The following is an 11,996-nucleotide window of genomic DNA, read 5'->3' as shown; positions in this document are numbered from 1 at the left end:
GAAGAGTTGATTTTTGAACCAGAACATACTTGCCTGCAGCTCGGTTAGCCTGAGCAAACCAGTTAGCTAGCCAAGCAGAGTCTGTAATGTAAAATGTCGGTTTTTATTTGGTGTATGCAGAAATACTGGCAATCATGAACTGTTATTAAACTATAAATCTGGTACCGCAGATAAAAAAAAGACACCATTTAAAGAAAACCAATAAATAACTTATCCAGAGTAAACAATAAAATGAACCATACACCAAGTACAAATGATTTATTCTGAGAGAGCAGAGGGAGGACTGAGTGTTTGAATCAAGCAGTCAAGTCCATCACGTAAAATACCATTTGTAGTTTTGCCTGTACAGAAGTAGGTGCAGCCTGAGGACCAGGTATGTCCTTTTGATCACCATGAACAGTTTCCGGTGGGAGACGCACCAATTTTTAGCCTATTAAATCAGTTCCTCCTCTTCCTCTTCAAGAAAGCATCACTCTCTTAGCTGTTTTGGGCCAGCTGAAGGTCAAAGATGAATAAAAGACTGCTCGTTGCGTATCCTACAGAGCCACAAACTGGACTCTGCTGTAAAGAGCTTGCAGTTGAACACAGTACCTCAGCAGCAGAGAGAGCACACAGCTTCTAGTGGCTTCACTTCAAACACATGAGGAGTTGGGATGAGTGTGTGTGTGTGTCTGGCACCTTTGTCTCATGGCGCCATCCAGAAGGGCATGGGTTGTGATGTCTGTGTTTTGGGCCGAGGCGGAGGTGGTGTGGGGCAGCGGTACACTCCAGCAGGCCATCCAGGGGGGGATGAGCCTGGGCCTATGTTACCTGAGCCACCCGCTTTCTGAGAACTGTGATCGTCCTCTTCATCAGAGGAATCGCCAGAGTACGCTACCAGCCCAGTCTTCATACGCTTCACCTGTGGCTCTGTGGAAGAAGGGGGGGCGGAAAAAAAAAAGAACAAGAGAGAGAAAGAGAAACAACACAACAGCAAAAACATTCAAAGCATAATAAGAAAGAGGCACACAGCAAATTGCATATGTGGCCACCAACATCATGAGGGAGGGGTGTGGTGAAGATTGGAGACCGTCATTGGTCATTGGTTTGTCGGTCGGTGGGGGCAACGTTTAAGCCGTCCAATCAGGAAGCAAAACGGAAAGTGGCCACACCCCCAACCAAACCGAATACGAATGTCCAGCATCCCCCAGAGGGTCATAAAAAAGAGAAAAAATACAGAGAAAGAGAGAGAGAGAACACAGAAAAAACACAGAAAAGAAGAGAGAGTCCTGTTAGCAAGGTGGTTAAACAAGAAAACAGATGTTCCGTCATTCTGATGATGTCATCAGAGAGGGAGGGACTGACTCTTGCCATCAGCCAATCAGAGAATGAAAGAAAAAAAGAGGAGGCAGGGCCTCAGCGACTCCACAATATTTCGATTAGATAAATTTAGTCTAACTGAACTTTGTCAGCACATCCTTTGAAATACGATCAAAAGATGTGTTTTTTAAACAGCATGCAAAATGCAGTGACATTGCTTCTTTAAGAGGAATGAGGCACACAAGGAGCTTATCCAATAAAGAGAGTGGAAAGCTCCATGAGTGGTGAGAGAGAGGCTGTCATGTATGTGTGTCTTACCCAGCGAGGCTGGCAGGGTTCTCCTCTCCTCACTCTTCTGTGTTCTCACTCCACCATTCACCGGCAGCAGTGGCGGGGGCATCAGCTGCCTACTGAGGAGGTCAAAGAGACAGAAAAAGTAAAAAAATCTATTTTATAATTATATATCCACCCAAGATGGCAGATCAGTGTAAAAGAAATTTGCACAATTTTTCCCCTTTACCTCAAAAGTAGTCCATTAGCCAAGACATGTTGCTTATTCGCTTATTTACTTTGGTCCTGGTGTCACAAGGCTAATGTGTTTAACAGGTAAAGGGTGTTTATACCCACCAATTAGCAAACTGCAGGCTAAACTATCACACATTTGCCACAAACCAATTTGAGCAGTCAAGTAATCTCAAATACACTTGCTTATGTGGTTTCTGATACTGTATGACAAATTAAAATCTATAAAAATGTGCAAAAGAAGAAAACATAGCTAAAATATAGAGTAGCAGCCATCTTGAAGTCTGTATTTGTCTGTACTTCTGTCCAATTGGTTAAATACAAGCTTCTATTACATGTTAGCCACATTATCCACATAACCGCAGCGCAAAGCTAAAGAATCAAATTTGAGACACAACATGTTCTGGCTGATCCACTACATTTGGGGTAAGGAAAAAACTAAAGTCAACATGAACCGGAAATCAGAACACGATTTTCATTCTTAACATGGTGTATCTGAGTGAAACAGGACACCTGGGTGGAAAATAATTGTGGGCGTGGCATGATCTTTTATTCAAGATATAACTGGATCGTAAAAAGTGAACATCCTGAAACAAACATGCAGTCAGGCTCTGACGGTCAATAAAATATGTTTTGCAAAAAAAACATAAAAAAATGAAAAACAGATTTTGTCAAAAATAAAGTACTACTAATTTTGATGTGTATTTTCTGTAGTTCCTGAAAAATGATCTATTATTTGTTGAAAGACTTAAAAAAACTTAAGGAAAAAAGAAGTCAAGTTATCCTTAAGCATAAACCAACCCGAAGTAACTCACACGTGATTATTTTCACAACCAATCCAAAACAAAGCGATAGTGAGAGAGTAAATCAAGAGAGTAATCAAGTGACGAAGAGAAGAGGCCGTCTGTAGCAGGCTAACCAAATAAAGTTGCATGTATGTGTTGCAGGGAACGGAGATGATGACAGGTATTTTCGCCTGATGATCAGTCAGAGTGGGAGAAGGACGGAAAACATGCCAAGATATTATTGGTTAGTATAATTGTTTCCCTGCCCTTGGAACACAGTGATGTGACCAAACGTCGAAGATTATGAAGAGACAATCTTTTTGTCTTTTGAATGATATGACGCAATGGATTATGCATAATATGACCAAGGACATGAACTAACTAATATTTCCATAATGCACGCTGAGTACTGTGGTGAGAGAATAAAAACATGAAAACGATGCTAAAAACATAAAATCTGTCAAAACCATTGAGGCTGAGGAATATAATCCTGCACTAGAGTGCCCCCATAACCAGTCTCTAGCAGACCTTTCTCAGAACAACACTGTAAGGGTGTGTAATAAGTAGTTGTATAACTGTGTCCTACCTGTCCCTCTCCCGGGGAGGGCCACAGGGACCTGCAGGTGGGGGTCCTGAAGCCTCGGGGCTGCCCACAGCGAAGCCTGCACCTAAATTAGTCATATGAATGGGTCCATGCTATGAGCAGAAAAACATACAAGACCATTAATACACATCCTCACTAACACCACCCACCCCCTTCCCCAAAGGCAATTATACAAGCGTATAAGTTCCTTCTGCTGAAATTTATGCCCCAAAAACCCCCATGAAGAGGAACATCTCTTTTTCACATTTGCAACCTTTCACATTCAATCTTCAGAGTCGTTTCTGTAGCACTGCTGTCGGGGGGAAAACAGGCTGGGAGTGTGATGCCTTACACATTCACAAAGGAAATCACTGTTTCTGCTTCTTCACTCAATTAAAAGAGCTAAAGGTGAAACTGATGATTATAATAAAAAAGTAACAAGCAAATCACTTACAAGAACAAACCGTTCTCAAAGAATGTCTGTAAAAAATATGATCATATCGGTTCATTTTAATAGTGTAGCAACTGCAGAGTTTAAAAGGGGGAAAAATAAGGAACAAAAGAGAGCATTAGCTCACCTGGTATCCCAGCAAACCGCTGTCCGTTTCCTCAGGCACTTCTTCAGTAAAGCGTCGTTTCTGAGGTGCCGGGGCTGGGGCTGCAGGAGCCGCAGGTTTAGGGGGAGCTGGCGCAACAGGTGGGAAAGCTGCAGGTGGAAGCGTCTGACGGAGAGGACAAAAGCAAGTGGCATCACTTAAGGCAAAACTCAATGCTGATTATTCAAAAACAAAAAACGTTTTTGGACAAATATCTCTGTGTGTTAAACATAAGACATTGGTTAAGTATTCAAAAAACACAAGTACCCAGTATTTGTTCTAGTAAAAGTTACAGGACTGTTTTCTTTTCCGTGTCTAATACTCCAGCTGCTATGCTAGTAAATAAGACTGATGTTACAGATTGTGCAATACTTTTGACTTGAACAGAACAGAAAAACAGCTGCTTAAGAAATAATCACAAGGCTGGGATAGGCTTGTATGTTTAACATATAAGCTTGGGGCATAAGGAGTAAAGTGCCAAAAAGCTGGAAAAGTATAATAATAATAATAATTAGTGTTACTGTTGTAGGAGAAAATTCTCTATCCATAAATCTGTTAAAGTTTCGATGCTGTCTGGCCACAGTTTTAGGCTGCAGAGCAGGGGTGTCAAAGTGGGTACCTTCCAAGCCAGAGTAGAGATACTAGCATATCCCCTCTTATAAGGCTTTTTTTTCCCCACACAGCAGGTAAAAGTGGCCCAAATCCAACCTTTTTCTTCATATGTGACACAGATGTGTTATCTGTGTGGCAGTCTGAACAGCAAAAACCACATTGAATCTAACATCTTAAATTCTGATTTGGGACTTTTTTATACATTGTATTGAAATTCGCAACGTGACTCAGTTCAAACAGCCAGACTGGAATTCAAGCGACTTTTACATCAGTCCAACTGAGCATCGTCAATTTTATGCTGCTGAGACCTCAAACACTTGAGGTAATGTTTGTGTGCAAACAAAATTAGAAGATACTTATCCAAACCGCTCTGTGTTAGAAGAGCTTTAGAAAGTAATGACCGAACACGGCCACAGGAGAACGCCTGCGGTGTCAAAGAAAACTTAAAAGTAAATAAAAAAGCAAAGTTTTAAGAAACCAAGGTCAAGAACCACAGAAGTGGCACTGGCTGAACAACGTGCACATTCTGCGTGGTAAGCCCAGCTGTCAGCCAACAGAACTTCTTATTAGCTTCTGTGATGAAACTGAAACCTCCGGTAGCAGCTGTTACTACTGACTCCTTTTTGATAGTTTACCTCTGGATGACTGTGCCACATGAAGCATTGTTCTTTTGTGTGTGCGGGTCAGTTTAGGTGCGTGATCTGTTCAGACTAATGTTGAATGTAAGTCACATTTAAAAGATACTATTAACAGCCTAACAAAATTTGGATTTGGTGAGAAAATCAGATTTGGGCCACTTTTACCTGCTCTGTGAACGTAGCCTAATACTATGAATTCAACTCATGAAGTCCTTGTTAATTAGCTGATGAGTTGAATCAGGGCTGTTTCATATGGAAGTCTGTGGTGCTGTGGCCTAGAAGGAACCCAGTTTGACACACTTGCTGTAGATTGTTTACTATTATACTGAGGATATATCTAGATTAACTACATGCTCTTTCATGCCTTACTGAATTTCTTTATTGGAGCAGAACCATGTTACAGTCAAATAAAAGTGTTTAAATGTCAGTGTTTGTGAGTGAGAAGCTAAAAGAGAGGAAGGTGCTCTGTTACCTGTGGTGGTAAGTTAGCTGGAGCAGGTGCGATGGGGTACTGAGCACTTGGGGGTGGAATTGGAGCTGGTGCTCCTGGCGGCACAGTTGGGGGTGGCAGCGAGTAAGGAGTGGGGACAGGTTGTGGAGGAGGCACAGGGGGAGGGTATGAGGGTTGAAAACCTGTAGAGGGGTAATAAGGGGTCTGAGGAGGAATCCCGTTCACAGCAGGCGGCTGAATGAATCCTGTCATACAAAAAAAGAGACATAATATGGAGTTGTGAAATAAGTGATGAATGGAAAGGCCATGCCTGAAACTCTTCTTCCCTTCTGTTTAATTTTCTAAATAGCACCACAACAGTAGTTATCCCTGTGAACCTCTGCGACAGTCAGTCACACTGTGACATCTCCAGCAACGCACCCAGCCCCCTATGTATTACTGCATCCAGCCCGTTATCTTTCGAACTAACTGAATACGTTCCAAGTACATCAAACAATTTCTTGATAAATATATATTATAATATTGCTTTTCACTTTAATAATATTTTTTTGCTTACTGTGGTGGTATGTAATGGTGATTAGGCTCCCAAACATTGCCATGTTAAAAATTTGTTCATCAATTTTGCAATAGCCCTTTTCCTATATTTTTTTTATCGCCGCCTTCTTTTCCTGTGCCATCAAGCAGCGCCGAAAGAGATAAAAATGGGAGAAGGAGTAAAGAGAATAAGATGTGCTTACCTTGTGTAGGCATCACAGCACTCATCTGGCTCAGGTAGTGTGTGTACTCTGCATGCACCTGATAGCACAGGACACAACAGCCAGAATTAGAGCAGCACTGTATAACCGCACTCGTATATGACAGCTTGTGTGTGTGCATGTATTGCTGCATGTATTCACTGTTTGCAGGAGGTTTTCACAGAGTGTTTTGGCTGCAGCGAGTCCCTCTGGTTTTGGGTGACTGAAAGAGACAAAACAGTGTGAGCAGTTCACCTCTGCATAACACTCAACAGTTCTAATCCTGTAAGTGGTTCAGATATAGCTGGACTAAAGACAGTGTTCTGACCTGATGTAAATGTACATGGGTTCAAAGGCCTCTCTCCCAGAGGCAGGTTCCAGGCAGCCAGAGCCCCTCCCCCTCAGGAAGACTTTCGCTCCTGTTTCAGCCTGAATGTGCTGCAGGTAAGAGCAGCCTGGACCCTCCACACGCTCCTTCACTGAGAAACCCTGGATAGCATGCTCCAAACCCACAAAGACCTTATCCTGTACATAGTGCATCTGCGAAAGACAGTGTGATAAAGTGAGAGAGTGAGTAGGATCATACAGACCCTTGTACTAATACTATGTCAAATTTCTCATTCTTTTGCCAAATAAAGCATGTCAAATCCTATCAGTATATCAATGAAACTATTAAAGTGATCTATACAGCTAAATCAAATATATGCTTGAACACTTTGTGTAGCTGTCAATTTTATTGTTACAGCTACTTTCAATTTGATGACAAAGATGAACTGCTTCCCCACAAGCTTGTTTCAGGTTTTTTTTTATATCACTGATTAATAGTAAGGATCATAATATTAAGAACTCAAAAGACAGAGTGATTTAAGCAAAACTTAAACATGAGAATAAATAACTGAACAGTGTTTACACTAGGGCTGCAGCTAATAAATATTTCTAAGACTGATTATACAGCTAATAAAACCACTGTTTTTTCTGTTTTGTGCTGGCACAGCACCACCTTTTCTACTGCTACATAAAAAGCCACTGCACTATTCCCAATACATTCTGTAGTGTATCACAGTTTGGCAGAACTGCCATACGTATCTTATGAACATTACAATGCATTATAGAGTTTTTTTTTAATTAAAGTAACTGATAACCCCCCGCCCTATAATTTACCATCTACTTCTATTGTCAACTAATCGTGCAGTGAACAACTGCACAACTTTTTATATCAGCTGCAGCTGTTAAATCTGTGTGTGCTAATACCATCAAATACAAGTACAACTCTGCATGCGTAGCAACCATTGGCGATACAATGAAGTTCATCACTGATTTTATGTAAATGAGCAGTGATGGGCACCAGTGATAACTTATTATCTTAACTTATTGTCTGCATGAACACAATCCAATCTAACTAGCTGCCTGTCTACTTTTGACTGACTGAAGGCTGCTTTGCTGTAGTCAAGTCCACGAGCCAAGAACACAGAAGATTCAACATTCATGTATTTGATGCCTTATTCGAAAACCTGAAAAAGTCCATATCCAGGTGTTTCAGACCTGTGGGAAACACTGATATGTGTACTTACCCCACCAGTAAAGTGTGGTTTGTGTCCTGCAGGCGGCACTGCTGGGGCAGGTGGGCCGGTGGGGTGGTAGACGGTGACCGTGGCTCCATTGTATGAAGTGCTGGAGCTAGTGGCAGCTTTTACTACCCCGTTAGTGATTAGTTCTTTTATCCTGTTTACTGCCCCTACAGAGGTCAACACACAACAGACTCCAGCTCTACACATCTGTATAGAAGCACAGAGGCAGCACACTGTTTTGTAGCTAAGCAGGAAAACAGCACTTACTGTCGACAAGTTCTCTAGTTTGCCCTTGTACATGTAGATAAAGAGGGCGATCACTATAGAAACAGAGAAAAATCAGTTGCAGGTGATGCTGAAGCCTGTGCAGAATTAACAATGTCACCAAATATTAACACTGCTTAAATGAAGACTTTATGTCTGTATCTACAAATATTAAAAAAAAACATAAGCTTTCCATACTTCATCACATGACTACATATCTGCACCCTCTCTGTCAGCAACTCAGCCCTTGATTCCTTGTTCATTTTACCAAAAACTAGATGACGTTCACAAAGTCAGAAGTACCTGGGCAATGCTTTGGCCTTTTCTTCTGCTGTCATGTAGCGCCCCCTAGTGGACACAGCAGCACCACTCACTCTGCTGATCTGCGCAAAGAAAGATGTGACAAAAACCTTTTACGCTTGACAACAGAATCAGGCACAGCCCCAGCACAAAATTAAGTCACCAGTTCACAAGTAATAGTAATATTATGACATAATATTATGACCGAAAAATGGCAGAATAATTCTTCACAGATTATTTATCTACAAGTTAAAATGAACTCCCAAATCATGCATCACCAAATCATTTTTCTATCACAGTATGAAAATATGGGACTTAAGTCATCAAATCTATAACAATCAATGAGTGACCCTAACCTCATCCTGAGTTTGTCCACGGGTCAGAAGGTTCCGACAGGTAAGTGGTACATCATTTATCTCCACCTCTGCCACCACTAGATCGTCCTTTGCTTTTACTACTGGCGCAGGCTTTCCACCAGTACCCGTGGTCTACAGCAGGAGAGAGTTTATTCAGCTTGCAGCTTCTTTGACAAAATCCTGCAAACGTTCCAGCACAGATGACTTGAATCAAAACTGACCTTCTCAACTGGCCCAGGAGCACCAATCTGTGAGGGCTTCAGCTTGCCCTTGGCCACCAGCATGGCGTTGATTTTGGCAGCCACTGCAGCAGCAGCATCCAGGGCACCTGTGGGGGCTGCATCCGCCTCGCCCCCTGAGCCTGGACCTGGCTGGTCCCATTTACTCCGCCGCCTAACAGCAGGAGATCAGAAAAGCTCAACTACAATAGGTCTTATCTCTTAATTACATATTTGCACGTTACAGCAACCACAATCAATATGAACTGCTGATCTGGTTCAGAATTCAGGAGTTTGGCCTCCATATAATTTGAAATAATGCATATTCTCACACAGTAAAAAGCAGAGAATGACAGACAATTATTACTGACCCTTGCTTGGCTTCACAACCCGTCTATGAAGGTTGAAATCAAAAGAACAAACCGTATATGAAGCCTAAAGATTTCCTCTAAACTCACTTGATAAACAGACCAGCTGTGTTGTTTTACGTAACGTTTGTATCTATAAATAACAATTTTTGTCAGTTCGAAATTATTACCCAACATCAAATAAAGGTAGCTAAAAACAGCACAAGCAGACCATTTGGAGACCCGTATTAAACTACGACAGTAAAAAATATCTCACTATTAAACTATTAACCTAGAAAACTATTAGCCGAAAGCTCTGATACGACCGAACACTGTTAGCCACATTAGCTTTATTAGCTAACATTAGCTGACTTACATTAGCTGAGGGTGTGTATGGCTCCTCGTTGAGTTATATGGATATTTATTTGGATATTTACAGATCTTCTGAGTAAACCACGTTACTCATAAAATACTGCTTTGATACTGTAACAATGTTGAGCCTGACCGATGCTAATGCTAATGCTAAGCTACTCCGCGCTCCGATCAACTTTAAATCCGCTTTTACCATCAACCTGTACTTTTCTGTTTACAGTGGTTCGTTTTCTGTGTCTTACCCGCCGCTCTGACTCGTATTAAATGACATCAACGAGATTAATCCTTTAATTTTAATGATTTTCTCTTCGGGCTAAAATCACCAACACGGCACAACACACAGCGCTGACGCATTTCCGCTTACACTACCGATAACGTCAACACCGGCTTTACAGTCAGTTTCTTTCATACAAAATTTTCACAGATAAAATTATAAAATATAACTGCATTTAACTGGTCAATTATTAATGTGACATAGGCCGGTGTGCTAAAGTAAAACAGTTTAGTTTTCTCGGGTTCAGTTTGTCTCCTGCACGATTTATTTACTTAAAGGACCCAGAAACCTCATCAGCGCTGACGGCTCTCTGTTAAAGGGACGCTCCGGCCAAAACGGAAAATTTACCATCAATGCATACACGTCTACTCATCTTCTACAGTGGTGCCACGGTCGTCTCAGGTAGTCTCTAGAACAGTGATTTTCAGCCTGTAGACCACAGTGGTGATAGGGGGCTGCAGTAGCTTTTTAACCGCAATTATTTATTTATTTATTTATTTAGACATATGTAGAAATAACCAAATGTTATTTTAAATACGACAAATTATTTGCAAAAACAGGTCAACATACTGTGGCGCCCTGCCACTGGCTCAGGCTGCCGTGGGAGGCTCGCGGTAGGATTAATGTTGGCTTAATGAGGTGCTGTTGGTGCGCTGCTGCCGGAGGTGCTGGGACGGAACATGCAGCTCTCTGCGCTGCCATCATAGCTGAGGCAAGGAGTCCCGCCGTAGCTGGGGAGGAGGACGCAGGGCTCAGTCTCTCCACTGCCGGGCTTGTTGGGATGTGGGGTAGCAGTGTCAGTGTTAGTGTTTGGGTGTGAATATGTGTGGTTAGAGGTGACCTGCCTGCTTCCCAGCAAACTCAGTGCAGAAAATAAGTGCAGTTCTCCTGCATCTTATTTTACACCAGTGCCACAATATTTCTGCTTACTATGTTTACATTTTCAGTGCAGTCAAAGTATAACGTTTCTCTTTTTGTTCATATTAAATCCATAAAATAATTTCGGATAAATGGTTACAAACAGGATATAAAAAAAAAGATCCTCTGGCTGGACCGCATACAAGTGAAACAGCCACCGTATCTCAGACTGAGAAAAGCAAGAAAACCCAGTATAAACCGAAATGAAGAAAAATACAGCAGTGAGCACCAAGCCGTAATGTGCCACGACAAAAACAAACAAATGGGCAGATTGTTTTCAGTTGACAAAGGTCTCCTTTAATCCTCACAAAACGGGCAAACTGACATTGAGTGGGCCTCTTTCCATTCTGGAAAAGTAAAAGGAGAGTTTGGTCATTTAGCAGCTGGAGCTTTATGAGAGTTTTCACATACAGCTCGGATGTTTGGAACTCAGTTTTAGCTGTGAATCCTGTTAGTGGCGCGTTTGGTGTGCAAGATCAGTAATACAAGTGATCCAATTAATTTACTGTCGTCTGAAACTATTGCATGAATAAACAGTGTTGGGTGTCTATAGGGCTTTAGGCTTCAAATACCTGAAAACAGAAAATGAGTACCTACCACTCTCTGCTGTGCTGTAAGCTCAGAGGCTTTTTCAAAATAAAGCTTTAGGCCAAACAAATTAAGCTGACAATTGCGTGCTAAATAAATAGGCACCTAAACCTATTGAACTGAGCCCTTCTCCTTTCACAGCTTTTATTTCTTTAGCATGTCATGGTAGCTGCCAAGCAACAGTAGCTAACTGATTGGGTAAGTTAGAAAATGTTCTGGTATTTTTTTTAGTGTTTATTGTGTTGCATTATTTTGTAAAACAAGCAAAATTGACAGGCCACATTGATTATTTCTTATTTTTGTTTGCACTTTAAATGATCTGGTTGGTAAAATCTTGTGGGCCGCAGAAGCTTTTGTGGTCTGTTGGTCTGCTGTGTGGGTAGCAAGTTAGAAAAGGTTGCAAACTTCTGTTTTAGAGAGACATTTTTCAGTTTCAAGACTGGGAAAACCCCTCCTGATACACCTTGAAGGTGGGAGGAACTTTTGAAAAAACTGCTTTGAGTCAGATTTTAGGCTGTTTTGATTTTTTTTGTTAGGTGGTGAATGCAGAAGTCATGATTATAGTGGAGGA

The 11,996-nt window shown here is 41.5% G+C and overlaps 1 protein-coding gene across 8 annotated transcripts; it reads right to left on the bottom strand.

Moving 5' to 3' along the window:
• Positions 1-84: 84 nt before the first annotated feature.
• Positions 85-10,009, bottom strand: khdc4 (KH domain containing 4, pre-mRNA splicing factor). Of its 8 annotated transcripts, none has more exons than XR_005008289.1 (14): positions 9,888-10,009; positions 8,930-9,101; positions 8,709-8,840; positions 8,356-8,435; positions 8,056-8,108; positions 7,792-7,955; positions 6,549-6,760; positions 6,383-6,443; positions 6,224-6,281; positions 5,508-5,731; positions 3,768-3,911; positions 3,193-3,274; positions 1,618-1,709; positions 85-909 (listed from the first exon to the last, which is right to left on the bottom strand). XR_005008289.1 is itself a non-coding variant. In XM_036589157.1 (14 exons), the coding sequence occupies exons 1-14, from the start codon at positions 9,914-9,916 to the stop codon at positions 686-688; spliced, it is 1,755 nt and encodes a 584-aa protein (XP_036445050.1). In that variant the 5' UTR covers positions 9,917-10,009; the 3' UTR covers positions 85-685. The 8 variants fall into 8 exon arrangements, 7 of the variants coding, with proteins under 7 accessions (XP_036445050.1, XP_036445060.1, XP_036445068.1 ...); XM_036589157.1 differs by having other exon boundaries at positions 3,193-3,302; XM_036589167.1 differs by having other exon boundaries at positions 1,618-1,706; positions 3,193-3,302.
• Positions 10,010-11,996: the final 1,987 nt, after the last annotated feature.

This window comes from Colossoma macropomum, unplaced genomic scaffold, assembly GCF_904425465.1.
Source record: "Colossoma macropomum unplaced genomic scaffold, Colossoma_macropomum, whole genome shotgun sequence".
NCBI lineage: Eukaryota > Metazoa > Chordata > Actinopteri > Characiformes > Serrasalmidae > Colossoma > Colossoma macropomum.
The sequence above is the reverse complement of the archived record's forward strand: the minus strand, read 5'-3'. Positions and strand labels throughout refer to the sequence as shown.